The sequence below is a fragment of the Nanorana parkeri genome, unplaced genomic scaffold (genome assembly GCF_000935625.1).
Source record: "Nanorana parkeri isolate BGI_ZX_2015 unplaced genomic scaffold, ASM93562v1 scaffold395, whole genome shotgun sequence".
Taxonomy (NCBI): domain Eukaryota; kingdom Metazoa; phylum Chordata; class Amphibia; order Anura; family Dicroglossidae; genus Nanorana; species Nanorana parkeri.
This window is the reverse complement of record NW_017306663.1, coordinates 177,157-194,641: the sequence shown is the minus strand read 5'-3', so window position 1 is coordinate 194,641 and position 17,485 is coordinate 177,157. Positions and strand designations below refer to the sequence as shown.

General features: G+C 41.2%; 1 protein-coding gene across 1 annotated transcript in view; it reads left to right on the top strand.

Moving 5' to 3' along the window:
* The window catches only part of OAF (out at first homolog), a 46,574-nt gene that overhangs the window by 24,603 nt on the left and 4,486 nt on the right, over positions 1-17,485 (top strand). The window contains exons 3-4 of the mRNA XM_018559449.1: positions 5,585-5,719; positions 15,121-15,301. Coding sequence (XP_018414951.1) covers positions 5,585-5,719; positions 15,121-15,301 — 316 coding nt within the window. The remainder of the gene's footprint in view (positions 1-5,584; positions 5,720-15,120; positions 15,302-17,485) is intronic.

Sequence of the window (17,485 nt, the reverse complement as noted above, 5' to 3'; positions counted from 1 at the left end):
TCCCCTGACCCATGCTTTGTATATCTCTTCTCCACTCAATTTTTCCAGGTCTCTGTAATTTTCATTCTGTCATTTTTCCTGGACAGTAAACCTTCCGTTTCCTCTATCAGTGTGTTCCCTGGTAAACTCATTACATTAATAGGTTTTGTGTCTGGCTGTACATTCCTTCCCTGTAAGGTTGAAGATTAAAATACATTTCATATTTTGTTTGTTTCCTCTTGCTGGAGGTCATTTGTGGACAATGGCGACTGACCCTTGGAGGGAGCATAATAGGCTGCAGGTCAGCAAGGGCTTCTGTGGAAGTTTATCCATTCGTTATTGCCATTTCAATAACCATTGCAACCTAGGGAAATCTATTGTGTGAAAAGCTTTGATTTTTCTTTTCTTTTATATGTATTTTTATTAGAAAGTTTTTTAAGAACTAGAGTACAGTGAAGCATACATAGATTGGTATTCATGATATGACACTCATACATGAGATGATCCAATAAGAGGTCAACTGGCAGGCAGCTGCAAACAATTTGTATGGGGTCGAGAGGTTGTAACAGCAGACATTGGACAAAGCAGTATACAAGGTAGTGAGTGATGGCATTATTCTGATGGTATGCAGTCCATTGGAAGTTATGGAGCAGTATTTGTGAAGTTATACAGTAGACAGAGACCCATCTGCCTGAGTCTAAGCCTTAGCAACACTTTATTTTTAAATGCTTAACGCCTTGTTTTCTCACAAACATTTACTGAACCTTTAAACTGTTGCCATTATACATAATTCCATTGTTTTCTGTAGGGGAAAAGTGGATAATGAACTTTACTCAAGGTGAACTAACGGTAACTGTTGTGTATTATTTTTATGTGTTCTGCTCCTTTTTTTTAGCCAAACTTCTTTTCACCCATTTAATCACATTCACTCCATCACAGTTTTCTGTTTTTGACCATTTCAATAACCATTTCCCATTTCGAGAAAAGTTAGTAATGGAATTGTCACATGAGGCCACATAGCCTGTCATATAGACAGAATGTCATACATGCCAGGTTTAAACAGTTTTCATCTTATTGTGTTTCAAACAGGCTGAATTCAACTTGATAGTTTTTTGTGCTTGTACTGCTGTCTTGTGGTGTTGATTTCCCTGGTTTAAATTTAGCCAGAAACTTGTCTGCATGGGATTTTTCTCTTTGTTTGGAGCATTTAGGTTTATCCCACAATCGTTTTTTGTTATCTTCTTTTTACAATACAGCAGTGTAGTGTGGTAACCCAACAGCAATCTGTCTGCTTTCATCTACTGATGTCTGAGGGCAGGTAGACATGCCAAGGTAGACATGTAGCCCATCTGCTTCAAGGTTCAATGTGTTGTGTGTTCAGAGATGCTCTTCTGCATACCTTGGATGTATCGAGTGGTTATTTGAGTTACTATTGCCTTTCTATCAGCTTGAACCAGGCTGGCCATTCTCCTCTGACCTCTGGCATCAACAAGGTATTCTTGCCCAGACGGCTGCTGCTCACTGGATATTTTCTCTTTTTCGGACCATTCTCTGTAAAGGCGAGAGATGGTTGTGTATGAAAATCCCAGTAGATCAGAAGTTGCTGAAATACTCAAACCAGCCCGTCTGGCACCAACAACCATGCCACGTTCAAAGTCACTTAAATCACCTTTCTTCCCCATTCTGATGCTCGGTTTGAACTTCAGCAGACCACCGTGTCTACATGCCTAAATGTATTGAGTTACTCCCATGTGATTGGCTGATAGATATTTGTGTTGGCGAGCAAGTGAAGAGGTGTACCTAATAAAGCGGCCAGTGAGTGTATATCAGGGGTGGTAAATTCCCAGGTAGCCAGTGTGTATGTCACTTTTAATTCTTATTACTATTACCGCACCTTCAAAGGTGCCGACTGGTCACCTGAAGCCGCTCTTCTCCATTTCTGTGGCCGCCTCAGCAACTGACACTATTATATAAAATACAAGATCAGCGGCTACTACTGGTCCTGCATCATACGTGATGACATTGAGGGCCCATCCACATTCCAGGGTGGGAGTGAAGAAGACCAGAGCACCATGGGTCAAGGGTTTAGGTAAGTACTATTCTCTACTAGATCCCTCTAGACCAAGCAAGCATTAAATCCCGACTATGCTCAGGACAATTCAGAGTTTTAATAATGTACCTACATTTACAGTTTATGGTGTATCTTGGGGCCTATAAAATTATGCCTCGTAGAAGCGTTTAATATTTTTAATCAGAGAATATTGTTGGATAATTATTAGGACATTTTATTTGGGGTGCAGTTTTTCTTCATAAGTTAGCTGAAAGAGGATTTTTCAAAATATATTGTATTTTTTTCAGTTATTTAAATACCATTTATTATAAAAAAAATAGCCTCAGTATGGGAAAAGCATGTTATTGTTTTTCCCACTATCCTGATCCTTCCTGTTCCAAAAATGAGTGTACATTTTAGCTTAAAGCTGGCCATGACAGTAGCCTGACATTCACATAATTTTATTACTGCTAACCTGTTTGTCTCATTCTCAGTTGAAGTTGAACATTCCTAAATCAAAGACATTATTAATGGCTAAACTGCTGCACTACCGATGAGCAAAAATGTGTTCTGGTCGTGATGCGGTTACATTTTGTTATGGTCTTAACTTCCTCATTCTAATTATACAGCAAATGATCAAAGAAAAGGCGCAGTCTAATCTGCCTGATCTGCTCATTATATTTCCAGCATATTTGTGGTTGATTCTCTGTTTCTTATATTGTGACTATTCGCGGCACACCTTAGCGTTTTCTATGATCACCTTTAAAGTTAGCCTGTACTTTGCTTAAAGGAGAACTATGAGGTGAGTGCTTTTCACTCACCTCATAGTTCTAGCCGACCTGTGACACATACCGGCGTTCGCTCACCTCTCGATCCTGTCACAGCTCTCTGCTGTGACAGGGGAGGGGCTGGATTCCCCCCTCCCCGATCCGCCAGTGCTGACTGGCAAATCGGACGGGGGAGGGGGCGGGTTACAGCTGGCTCTGCCTCTAGGTAGGCAGAGCCAACAGTCACTCACGCAGCTGGGCTGATCCAGACATAATTGTCGGGATCCGCTTCAGCTACGGCGTCTCAGTATACCGCGAGCTGTAGCTCGCAGTATACTGAGCTTAGGGTAACGGGAGGACGCTAGTTTGGATCCTCCCGTTACCCTAAGGAGAACTCTGGGGAAAAGCCTTAACCCCATAGTTCTCCTTTTAAACTAGAAAGTAAAAGGTTAACTTTACAGAAGAGACATGCAAGCATGCTTTACTTACCTTCCCCACAATCCCCCTGGGTGCTCCAGGTACCTGTTTGTTTCAACCTGCTAAAGGAATCAAGATATACTGTACACCGCACCATCGTGTACCTTGTGAAAGTGCTCAGACCTGATTTTTTTTTTATGGCTTCTCTTTGAACATGGAAATGTGGGGACACAGGCTGAGCATCACATTTTGGGTTTTTTCTGGAACAGTTGTTTTTTTGGATGGTCTGTGGAATGCAGGAAAGGTAAGTATAGAATGATTATAGTATATTTAAAGCCCCAGGATTTTTTTTTCGATGGAGTATTTTGTCCAATTCCACTTTACTTCCTGTCCCATAAACACAACAGGTAACGAGAAGACATTTCTACAAATTAGGAGAAGCCTTCTCTTAGATGCCATCACAACAAATGACTCCAGTGAAAAATGTTTACTCTTTTCTTGATCTGGCAAAAAGTCTTGGCAAATTTTGAATAAAAAACATAAAAAGAAATAAGGATTTGTAGAGAGGTATGAGACCAATGCATAGATAAAATGTATCAAAATGTATTGTACATAAAGATAAATAAGATAATATGGATCCAGTTAATGCAATATACAATGCCACCCATAAAGTTCGAAAAGCTTATGCCCTTGTGAGCACAATCTCAAACCGAATAATAATAGTTCGACAGCCATGATTCCAAACAATTCATAGATTAAATATCCAGATAAATATCTGACATGATTTGTCCCGACGCGTTTCGCAAAATGGACCAACATAGGCTAATCATACATAAGGAGTGTCTGGAATAGGACCGATGTTTGGGAACCGGGATGAGAAAGGTGGCTAGAGTTAGCCAAACCACCGCACCCCATCCGTAGTCACGCCTGGGACCCCGGGTCCTCAAGGGGAGGAGCGCCAGGGACAATGCAGAGGACCCAGCCAACCCCTGCTGGGACAGATTCCCATAAAATGCGTATTTCGGGAGTGACCTTAACCCACTAGTAATGTTGTCCTAATTGGTCAGGCTCAGCTTGGCAAGAGATTATGGCTTCTGATGAGTCCTCAGCTTCCAGGCTCCATATACTGCACTCTCCACCATGGAGAGTGCAGTATATGGAGCCGGAAGCTGAGGTCCCAGGTGTGACTATGGACGGGGTGCGGTGGTTTGGCTAGCTCTAGCCACCTTTCTCATCCCGGTCCTCAAACATCTGTCCTATTCCAGACACCCCTTGTGTATGATTAGCCTATTTTGGTCCCTTGAAGAAGCTCTTTGCGAAATGCATCTGGACAAATCATGTCAGATATGTATCTGGATATTTCATCTATGAATTGTTTGGAATCATGGCTGTCTAACTAGTATTATTCGGTTTGAGATTGTGCTCACAAGGGCATGTGCTTTTAGAACTTAATGGGTGGCATTTTGAATATCCCCACACTTTTTCAGTTCTGATGACACTGGTTACTACTAGGGCCATAAAAGTGAATCTCCCCAGCAGGGACAGACGCACACATTTTACAGAAGTTCTTTCCTTTTCCATCTCTTCTTAAAAATTATAAAAAATGTTTTTTTTAGATGCACTAAAGTATTTTTTTCTATAAAGTGAGCTTGTTACTTTTGCACTGTATGGACAAGGTACTGGTTTGATTTTAAATTCTTTCCCCTTCCACTTGTTAATAAACTTTTGTTTTGGTTGTATTGTTTTAATTGTAATTATCATCATAAATATCAAATGTGTTTCAAACATGGACACAAATTTCAGAATGGAGCACCTTTGAAATGGTATACTGTGGTGGAGAGTCTATTAAAAATATAATCCTGAAACTGAAAAAATGATTCCTTTTCAAATGCTCCCAATAGATTTATAGCCAAAACTCTTTTTCTAGATGTGGATAGAGGTTTCTCTCAATTCCTTGTCCATCCTGACACAACAGGAAATCCTTCCCAAACTGAGTGCAATCCCCCTCTTAAATGTTCCAAAACTCTGGAACATTTCCGCTCACTTCCCTTTTTGCGATATTTTGGATTTGCCTTTGTTTTTTTTTGTCCTGGTTGCATAGTGTAGTAATGTAATTTGATAAATGAAAAATACATTTTGTTTATGTCCCAGGTATTAGTGCACTAATTCCCTTCACATTTTTACTGATCTATTACATAAGCTGGCATTTGTTGTGTTGTCTAGAAAATATCTGCTATAAGATGACACAGAATATTAATTACCTACAAGGACCTTGAACCTTGTTTTTGTAATGTGGTGCTGGACTGTGAAGTCTTTGCTATTTTCCTGAAAGTTGCCTCAAATCTCAGTATCCTTTGTTTCCCATTTTCAGGATGTGAAGATTTTCCGGATATTGATATTAGGAGAGCTGGAGAGAGGACAGAGCCAGTTTCAGGGCCTGTGTTTCATCACCCAACTACAAAGCAATGAAATCATCCCCAGTGAATCTATGGCCAAGCTGAGACAGGTAAGAAGATATGAACTATGAAAACTAAAAAGATAAGGGTCTTTGTGTCTTCATTTGACATACTGAGTTTTCAGTCTCTTAAAGGAGAACTATGAGGTTAGGACTTTTCCCCAAGGTTCTCCTTAGGGTAACGGGAGGACACAAACTAGCATCCTCCCATCACCCTAAGCTCAGTATACCGCAAGCTACAGCTCGCGGTATACTGAGACGCCGCAGTATACCACAAGCTACAGCTCACGTTATACTAAGACGCCGCAGCTGAAGCGGATCCCGACAATTATTTCTGGACCCGCCCAGCTGCGTGAGTGACAGCTGGCTCTGCCTATCTAGAGGCAGAGCCAGCTGTACCCTCCCCCGACCGTTCCGCCAGTCAGCGCTGGAGGATCGGAGCAAGGAGGGGGGGATCCAGTCCCTACCCTGTCACGGCAGAGAGCCGGGACAGGATAGAGAAGTGAGCGAACGCCGTATGTGTTCGCTCACTTCCTGATCTACTGAGCCGACCTGTGACAGTCTCATTGTCACAGGTCCGCTAGAACTATGAGGTGAGTGAAAAGCACTCACCTCATAGTTCTCATTTAAGCACAGGATACATCATTCCCAAAATGAAACTTGGCTATACAGGAACAGTATGGTACTTACAGTGGTTGTCAAGCTGTGTCCAGCTAATCAAAGCTGATGATCAATTAAATCATAATATTAGAGATCTGATCCCGTGTTCACCTGGCTGTATACAAGGGGTGAAACCAGCGAAATTAAAGTGTACCTATATGTATAGGACTTGAAGTTGTCTTTGCCTCCACTTCCATTTCCTAATGCTGAAACTTGAAGTGTGATGTGATGTGAACCTGTGATGACTGTTGGCACTCATGTCTTAAAATTGCTTACCCATTAAAACTGTACATTTTAGACAGTTGTGTATTTCCTACAGTTTGGGGAAGGCCCTTTTCTTTTCTAGCTTGACTGCACCTTTGCATAAAACCAGATCTGTAAAGGCATGGTTTGACGAGTTTGGTGTGGAGGGCCTACACTTATTTAGCACCTATGTTTGCCTGTGTATGAATTAGAACACTGACTGCGAGTTTATTGTGGAGGAGTTTGAATGAGCTACACAAAGCTGGAACACCTTTTGGGAGATACGTTGTGTACCTTTTTCAGGATGAGTTAGAGCAATGATTGTGAGCCAGATCATCTCCTAAGCATTATTATTATTATTATACAGGATTTAAACTGTATAGCGCCAACAGTTTGCGCAGCGCTTTACAATATAAGGAAGACATTATAATCACAATACAACTTAAGACAAGATGGTAAAGATGGCCCTGCCCGTGAGGGCTTACAATCTAAAAGGGAGGGGGAACATTTTAGCACATAAGCTTACAAATGCTCTGAATGAGCACAAATCACAGACATACTCTAAAATCATATAAAGGCTATTATAGCCGCAAAGGTATGGCCATATAGTTTAGCTTGCACAGACTTCAGACGTACATCACAAATGCATTCTCATGCTGGGCACACACCTTACAACCATCGCAAGACTTTTGTCATGGGATGGTTGTAAGGTAATTAAAAAAATGTACGTTCTGCCTATCTTGGACAGGCAGATCGTACTTGCGATGAGCACACTGTATGATTGTGCACGCCCGTGAAAATGAACCCTTAAGATGGCTTTAGATTTATTTTAATAAATTGGTAAAATAAAATGTTAATACAGTGAAAGAATTTCTAAATTAGGTTAAAAACCGATCTATACAATGCATATACACGTTATATTTATCCTATACATGTTCGCAAATAAGCAATAACTGTGATGTTCTGCAGCACAACCGCTCTACCAGTGGGGGGCCTGCCGACAGAAGCCCCTAAAAACGATGAGTCACCATAGTCTGTGTTCAGGATGTTGCATAATTCTGTCCTCTAACAGCAAATTGTGAACTGAACCATTAGATTCTGTACAAACGTTTAGATGTGGCCTTTGCAGAACCATCTGCCAAGTACAATACAAAAAAAATGCATTGTGAATGAGCCCCAAAAACTATTGCCTGCCCAGGCAATAGTCTCAATCTTTTATTAGACAGGGGCCTGAAACCAAGGAAAGAAATGTTAACGTGATACTGGAACTCGCCATTCTTTGGCCAGTTTGGGGTTCTTCACTTAAGGGGGAAAAAAGATTCAGAATGATCCATTTCATTTCTAGTCTGCGTCCAAAGTGACATAACATGCAATATGGATAAATTGATGCTTCAGTCCTGAAAACTACAGAAACCAATGACTGAAGCGAATTAAAAAATACACTGATTACTGCATGTAGGAAGACTGCATGCATAGGTAACATAAGATTCTTAATGATAGCCGTTCTTTACCGCCTATATGACATCAGGATGATTCTATGCAGTCCATTAGTTTATGTCCCGCAGAGATGAAATGGTTAATGCAGTGCTCTCTGAGAAAACTGTGGCGCTTAGCGTGGAATACACAAGAGTACAACAAAATTGGAACATTCTTAAGCTGAAAAAAGAATCGCAGGCATTTCCTGTCTTGGCGAGCAGAGAAATACTAACTGTACTATTGTTCTTCATAGGTATAGAATGTTTAAACCTTAGTTAATTCAAAGCCTTAAAGCTAAAAATGCTAAATCAATAGACAATTGCTATAGGGGTCTGTTTTATACATTTTTCAGCCAAGATTCACACATTTTTCAAATTGACTTTGGTGAAAATGTGTGAATCTCTTTTTTTTTTTTTTTGCAAGAATGTGCTTTCTTTGGGAGACAGTTCTTACATTTCATTTTTTTATGTTTTATAACAATTAGTGAGCTGTTGCTTGCAAGGTTAAGGGTCTATTTACACCAGAGCTTTGTGCCAAGAGCATGTTACCGCATGTTGTACCATAAGCAAGGTGCATTATCATTCATTTGACCGACACCCTAATACATCTCCCAGCGGCCATGGACTGCAGTGCAATGCACAGTACCATAATACCTTGTGCCGCGGTGAAAAAAAGGAGTGCATGCACTCTGGTGTAAATGGGCGCTAAATAAACTGTGATTTATTTTGTTTTCTTATACTTTATTAATTTTTGCCATTTTTATGATATTCAATATTTAGTTTATTGGAGTTTTAAGCATGTAATTTGAAATGGCTAATATATTATAGTGGATTTTGTCACTGGAACATGCGGAATGGCAAAATTGAAGCATATGTTGAACAAACAAAATCCTTACAAGACAATAAATATTTGGGGTAGAAGGCAAGTAGAGCACAAAGACCTGTTGTTCATAGCAACGTTTCATATTTCTTTTGCAATTTAAATTGTGGTTAGGTGGGCAGCAAAAACAATTAGTTTGAAAATCACTTTTATAGCTGAAGTCTGGGCTCAACACAATAAATATTGGTGGCATTTGACTTCTTACTTGAATCTTGGTCTATTTCTGAAAGATCTATGCTGTAACTCCGTTTTAAACAACCCTTGTAAGGCGTTTTCTGGAATTTCCTGGCCCCTTCAGCTTCCCCTCAGTCTGTTTCGGACTTTCCCCTCATGGCTGCATTGCTCCCTGAGGAGGAGCGAGATAACCCTTCATCAGAATATGATGATTCCGTACAGGGGGAGGCTCAACCTTCTAATCTCTCCTAAACTTAAGAACATCATTTCGATCCCTATTGATGCAATACACTTCTTCCTTGCCTTAGAACTACCTGTGTCAACTTGCCCAAAGGTCACCAGTATGGGCTCTATAAGCTCTAAGATGGCAAAGACATTGCCTGTACACTTTCTCCTGGAGCCTGTGCACAATGATTTGCCTCACCCTAAAAATCTCTTCACCCTTCCCAAGCATTTTGCTCAGCAATACTCCTATTGAGGAGTGGTTCCTCAAGAAATGAGTGGTCCCGGTTGTGGACCCTGCTATGTCTTGTCTTAACAAGACCCTAATACTCCCTGTTGAGGATGTCTCTGTTTTAAGTGTTGATCTGTGGAGCTTGAATGCAAAAAGTGGCTTGAGAGGATGACTTTTGATCCTCAACTGGTTCCATCGGTACAACAATTTTCCTGGACAATTTGTACATCAAGGGTTCTTACTTACACATCCCCATCTTAACTTCAGCAGCATATTGGTGTGGTCATGCAAAATCTATTTGTACAACCTCTTGTTAAAGGAGGAATAAGTCCAAGTCCTGTCTGCCAACATCAAGTGGACAGTACAGATTCTGCAGATATTCAGCTGTCCAGGCTGTTAAAACTCGGAATACTGGATACTTGGGACAAACAGAGTCAGTCTCTAGATAGTTCCATGCACCTGAACATCAGGGCCAGGTTCTCCCTGGTGTGGTGGATTTCCCATCAACATTCTGGAACTTCAGCTGTCCCTTCTGTTGGTTATGTGTTTAGATGAATCACTAAGATCTTGAGGAATGCTGAATTAAGTTTTCCTTGCGTAGAAGAATGTTGCATACATGTATACAGTATTACAGCATCAAACAGGAAACATACATATCACAGAAAAAAGCATGCATATGGAAAATTAGCATGGAGTGGACTTGCACCACATTGCCATCTAGTGCTCAAAAGACAATACTACGTTCAAATAGCCTATGTGTCTTCGCAGTATATGACAGCTTGCAGGGTGGTATTCCCTTTTGTTGCTCAAGTGGATCTTCTAATTTCAGGTTGTTCAGCAGAATTTAACATGGAATTTGAATTATCCATTGTGAGTTCCACCTCTTGTGCTCACTCCTATGCGGCTTCACTTTGCTCAGCTTCCTTTGCTGGTTCACTAGGCGAATTCACTTCACAACTTCCCGGGATCATTGTTTCTGGTGACGGGTTCTCATCAAAATAAACACTGACTAAACAGCGACTTATTGTCTCTTTGTCAGTCTTTGGGTGTAGGATTCTATATACCTTACTTTGTTCACTATAGCCCACCAGTATACCTTCAATGGCTGTGTTCTCCAATTTGGATCGCTTCTCATTTGGAATATAGGCGTAAGCTTTACATCCGAACTCTGATGTCCCCTAGGCTAGTCTTCGATCCATGCCACATTTCAAATGGGGTGCTTTCAATGGCCTTTGATGGAAGTCTGTACTGTAGGTATGTTGCAGTCATGACTGCTTCTCCTCAGTACTTAGGTAGTTTGGCGTCTGACAGCATGCATCTGGCCATTTCTATAAGAGTGCGGTTTTTCCATTCTGCTACACCATTTTGTTCAGCAGTGTATGGTGTGGTGGTCTAGTGTACTATACCTTGTTTCTTCAGATATGATTCCACTTCCTTACTGATGTAGTCACCTCCGTTGTTGTTTCGTATAATTCCTGGTTTTCATTGGTTTTAACTGAAAGTCTCATTCAAGTGATAAATTGCAGCTAGTTAATCAGATCCAACATAGGGTTAATTGAAGGTCACATACATATAATGAATGCATCAAGGAATTCGGATCAAACAAAAGGGATAACTGAAAGGCTCATTCAATTGCTACTTGTAAAGAGGTAATCACATCCAGCATAAAGTTGAATGACAGTCTTAGTCATATTATAATTGTAGCAAGGTACTTATCGGTTTTCCTGGCTGGCGTTTGAGGTTCCCTGGCAGGGATGTGAGAGCAGAAGTCCAGCTGTAGTAGTCTCCTGGATGCAGTAAGCAGGGCCGGTCGGGTCCTTTCAGGCAGTGGTTCTGTGGATTCAGATCCCGGTGGGGGGTTTGCTGGAACTCAGCGGCGATTGCGGTGGACGCTCCTTACAGCCCCTCATTATAATATCTTTTATGGCTTTTGGGTTTCAATGCCCTTGTCGTCTGTGCCACAGATGGACACAACTGTTGTGTGGATTATGAGTGGCTGTTTTGACTTGTTTGTCTGCAGTGATGAGTCTGTACAGCTGTTCATCCAATTTTCCTTTTGCAAGGATTTGCTTATTGTTTTGGATTGTACATTCTTCATCACCTCCTAAATTAAACTGTGAGACCATTATTAGCAATGGTTTTCACTGATCGAAGGCTCCCTTCTACGCCTGAGACATACAGTGTATTTTTCACGAGGATTCTCTGCTTGTCCCCTAATGGTGTGATACCTTCTGCAGTAATACTTTTTCCGTTTGCTAAGAAAACTTTGTCCTTTGCACTGAAATCAATTTCTGTGAAGAATGTCTCATCACTGGTCATGTGACTCGATACACCATCCATGTGGTATACTGTTCTGAGTCACTTTAAAGGTAGTACTCCATGATGTGCCTGCAGTTTCCTTTGTTGCTGTCTTAGCTCTTTCTCTTGTAGGTGCCTCTCGCTTTCGCTGCTCAGCCTTCCAGATTGAACAGTCCATTTTCAGATGACCAGTCTTTTTACAGCGAAAAACATGCTCTGCTTTGTGTTGCTTTGCACTCTCCGACACCTTTTAAGCACTTTCTCATTTTCTTTATTGTGCATATTTTTCTTTCCTTCTGTCCATATTCATTGATTTTCCTTTGGCGTATTTTAGTATTAGTACCTGCTCAGATCCGGTTTCTAGAGCATTAATAAGCGCACTGTATGACTCTGGAAGACTGCATAGCAGTAATGCCACCTCGTCGTTATCTTTATTTTTCTCTCCAATTGCACGTAGCTGTTCTATGATTTGCAGCATGGAATTCACATATTCACACATTTCCTGGCCTTTTTCTAGTCTTATCTTGTATAGCTTGCATAGCAGATATCGTTTTCTGTTTAGGTTTGAATGCTGCAGTTTCTATAATGCATCCACATACCGTTTAGCTGTATTTTCTTTTCCTATGTGGATGAGCTGGTTTTCTTCCAAAATCAAACTTGTAATTGCTTTGGCTTGCCTGTTCTTCTTGTCCCATTCCTCCGCAGGTCCATTAGTGGGTCTGTCTGTACTCCGTAATTGCCTCAAGTCGTCTTTGCTTAGCAACATTTCAAGCTTGAACTTCCATAGCTGGTAGTTGGTATTGTTAAGCTTTGTGATTTGCAAACTTCATATCTGAACTACTTGCCGGCTTTCAGTAGCTTGGGTATGGCTCTTGTTGACTTGCAGTATTCTGTTTAGTGTCTGGGCCCATAACCTATTGGTTATGTGTTTAGATGAAGCCCTGAGATCTTGAGGAATGCTGAATTAAATGTTACTTGCTTAGAAAAACATTATATCAGAATACAGCATTATATAGCAGAAAAGGAGACAAATAGAACTTCCTGTGTATCATAACCAAGCATGAACATACAGCCTAGCATAGACTATCATTTCAATGCAGCTCTATCTAGTGCTCAAAAGACAACACTTCATGAGCATATGCTGTTGCATTTCCAACACCGTCAACACGGGACCCCGCCATTGCAGGCTTTTTTGCTTTGCTAAATTTCCCCCATAGCAGTGCCCAGTTCCTTGTGCTCTTTTTTCACATCACCTTGCCTATTCTCTTTTAAAATGGGCAGAATTTAATATCAAGATCCCCCCTCCATTAAAATGGACCTTCACATTATCAGACATGTCAGACATGTTAGGTGTAAAATGCTGTGATTGTGAAATACTTACACTTGCAGAGCATTCACTTCCTGCTTTGAAAGGGTAAAATGACTTCAGTTTGCCAAAGCAATGCACACTGGGATCGCCTTGTCATCAGCAGAGCATTGCTTGGAGATCTCATCTGTAATCTCACAGATCTCAGGGAGAGGCATTTTCCTCCACTGAGATGATGTGCATGGTCACATGTCCTAGTCACATGCCAGAAATCAGGAAGTAAAAGGAGAGCTAAAAATCTACCCTTAGTAAACATGGCCACTGTCAGAAGACTGGGGATGAAAATAGAAATAAGATATGCAAAGAATACAAAGCCTGCAATTATCTAGAAGTATGTGTTTGTAGATTGTCATTACGAAACATTTCTGAAGGTGTGTGTGTGCGTGTTGTTATTTTAAAGATATGGGTAAAGGTCTGCATTAACTTCAATAAGGTTTGATATTAAGTTCAGGTTTTGCAGAATTCACACAAGCAAGGCAGATTTCCTCATTCCTTTTACTAAGCACGCACACATAGGTTTTAATATTTACAGGTGGTTCGAGAACTCGCAAAGAAAAAAACAAAACATTCAACAGGAGTTTATACATGTGCTGTGGTTATGCTCCACCCAAAACTAGATCAATATTCTCAGGTAGAGGAAACCAATATGGGAGCTGCCATTATTAACTTGTTTAGAATAGTGCACATGTTCCAAGGCTGTTCTCCTGATCCGGGTTTAATTTCCTAGTGAGTCTATAATAAAGTCTGAAAATGTTTACCGGGTTTAAAATGGAAGATATTTGAAATGTTTCCTTGCAGTGTTTTGCTTTCTATTAACGTTTTCTTTTTTGAATGACTTGCAATGTGCCTCTGAACTATCAAGTTTGACTGCTTCAGAAGAGTCCCTTTTCTATCAAAGCTCCCCTCCTCCTTCACGGTCATAGCCCTTTCCTATTCTGCAAGTGTCTAATTATTGTCTCTGCTGCCCCTCACCTCCCTACATAACCTTTTATGCAGCTGCCAGAGTAGGAATGAAAGGGAATAAGTACTATAGTATGTCCCCCGAGTGACCACTTTGACACTTTGAGTCTGCCAGGGCTGACATCACATGCAAGATTATAGCACCCAGAAGCAATCTCTGAGCTTTTGAATATGGACACAAGGGAGGCTTTTACAAGTAAATAACATGCATAAAATATGTTTTTTTACACGTACATACAATCTTATTGGACGGTTGACTTTGAATGAATGGTCTGACAACAGGGACTCTTAACCTTCCATTCTGTTTTGTCCAGGTCAGTGACTTACAAGGTTGTGAAGTTAGAATTAAGATGAGACACTCAGAGCTGTCTGACTAATGCAGCTCTGTTTTGAATTAATATGTCAATAATGTCATCTATATGTAAGTTCTTTAATGCAAAAAGTATTGACTTGGTATCAGCCTCTTGCAGTTCACTTTACAGCTGAACCCAGACAGGGAGAGGGAAGGGCAGGACTGAGAGCCAATCAGTTGTGCAGCAGTGCTTCTGTGCTAACAAGGACATTGCTGATAGGAGGCTAGAGCAAAGTGAACAAGCAATGAGCTAATCCGTGTGCTGCTTCTTCTTTCACTGTCCAGGCTGAGGGAGGGAAAAGACCTGTCAGTGTCACTTAGAGCAGGGGAAATTACTTTTCTCTACTGCAGTTGACAGGCAGAACTGTGCTTTGTGACAAAGGTGTGTAAATCTCAGAACTGCATGAACAGAAAAACATTTCTGTTGGCAAGTAAAACCGCTCCCTTATATGCATTTCATCTGTGTATTTAGCCACTTGGAGCTCAGCTTTAAAAGAAGTACGTTACAATATTTCTGCCCGTGCTGGTCGACCTATTGCTCACCTGCTGCAGATGGCTCATTGTAACCGATTTTGTTTGGTTTCACACAGAAAAATCCCAACACGGTTCGTCAGGCAGAGGAGATGAGAGGTACTGAGAATTTGCAGATGGAGGTAGCCGTAAATTTCACAAAAGGTATCCAGCTGAGCTCCCACTTTCACAACATCTGCTCTGAAGCCAGGGAGGCGATCTACACACGACAAGAAGATGTGAGAGCATGGTTAAAGAAAGGTAAGACAGAAGTTGGAATTTTGATGCATAAAATTGATCCTCTCCTTTTCACTAGTTTGGTATGTTCCCAAGGAGTGGAGAAAAGTTCCATCCTTATCATTGAGCCAGTTTAGGTCCGTGAGTATATAAAATGGTAGGACATTTCTGCCGTTTAAAAACGAGGTTGAAATGGCAGATTTTTATTTACTCCTTTTGATAGGTTCATTTGAAGGAATAAATTGCTTCTCACGATAAAATATAGGGCCCACTTTTCCCACTTTAGTGAGCACAGGTTATGGAACTCCTTAAAGAGAGCAATGACCACTAAACCTGCTAAGCCTCTTCTCCATCTGGAGGAGTATGACAGGAATGCTCATGCTCACCAAGCCTTAACCCATTGGTAACCTGGAGATTAACTTTCTCAGGCACAGTTTCCTGTGCTGAGAAAACACTAATATATGTTTTACCTGTGCACTCTGCTAGTTCTGGGACTCAACTGTTTCGGGTTCCCAATGCTTAAGCTGGCCCAACACTGTTGGTTTTTTCTCACTCAGCCCTTCAGGGCTGTTCCAGTAGACAAAACTCTCAATTGTTAGCGTAGATGGGGGGAATTAGTCTCCCCTTCCTTGGGCCTATTGTCTGATTGGCTGCAGTCACTGCAGTTAAGGGGCATATTTATAAAGTGAATGTGACATTCACTGCAGGTGTATCTTCCTGGTGCATGTATTTTAAATGACAGCGATTTTATTTACTTCTTTATAAATATGCTTTTTAGAGTGATTGTTTAAGTGACAATAAAGGCAAAAAAAAATTCCCTCCCCCAATGTTAATGTCACCACTTACCTTAAATGATGTCTCTTAATCCGATCTTCTTCTTTCCTGATGTTTTCATCTGTCCCTCCAGCGCTGCGGCGGCTTATCGATCCAGCGCTGACTCCTCTGTCCCTGCAGGCACTTGCGATCTCGCGGTGTCTGCATGCGGGTGCACGCGTCCATAGACTTACCTTGCGTCTCTGCTCGTCTCCCAGCCGAGAATCCGAACTGTGCATGTGCCCGCCCCAAGATGCTTTGCGGCCACCCGAGCAGTTTCGGATTCTCGAACGGGAGCGCGCGGTGAAGACTGGGTAAGTTTAAACTGCTGTTAAAGCGTTTTTTTTTTGTTTTTTACTTTTTTTTGCATATATCTACTGCTTGCTAGCTAGAAACCCTTTAAGTTAACCAATGCACACTCATGCTGCTAAATTGGACCCTATCTGTTCGTGTGAGAAGCAGTTTATTCCTTCAAATTAACCTATCAAAAGGACTTCAATGACCTTTGGTCAAAAAGGAGTTAAACCAATGTATGGTTATGTACTGATGTTGAGAGGGGGAAAACACAGGTAGGGAGAGCATAGTCAGAAGTCCAACAGTAACTGACAGAACAGTGGAGATCCACAGCAGTGATGTGAGAGACTGTTCATGAACGGTGGTGTACACAACATACATGCGGAAAAGGGTTCTGTTGAGAACAAAGCTGGACTCTTTTCTTTAGCAGGGACTGGAAAACTAGTTGGGATTGAGGGCAAGGTGGGTGACTTTAAATACAATTTTGAGAGGTTTTTCTGTTTTAGTCTGCAAGACACCTAAAACTTGGGTGGAAGTTGACTTTCCAGAAACTATGCCTAAGCAACACTAGAGTTTTTTAGCCATTTTGTGACTGGGGAGAACCCACAACTTCCTGCTTATTTGTTCTTTAAATCAAATTGTAAAAAACAAAACTAAATAAACCAATTAAAATTCAAGGTTATAAGAATGCACAATGTAGGGATGTTCAATGGGGTGAATAGCTGTACAAAATAGTGTGCCCACGAATATGGGCTGATATTGCTTGTATTGTGTGTGTGTGTGTGTGTGTATGTATTTGATGAAGGGGATCCCCTGCTGATCACAAAGGATGTCTTTGTTGTGACATCTGTGTCCATCCTGTTTGTTGGAGGAAATATCTGAACTTAACTTAGACCCATGTTTTTTATGGGGAACCGACATGTGTCCTTTTACCTCAGATTCCCCCTGATCCAGCACAATTAGGTTTGGCAAAAACGGAACTCTGATCTGTTTGTTTTTCTGGATCTGAATGGAGCGGGGGGTAACTAGATGTAAACGGATACCCACCCACTTAGATCTGGCTGTCCATAGACTAACATTGGACTTCCGATCAAGTCCGCC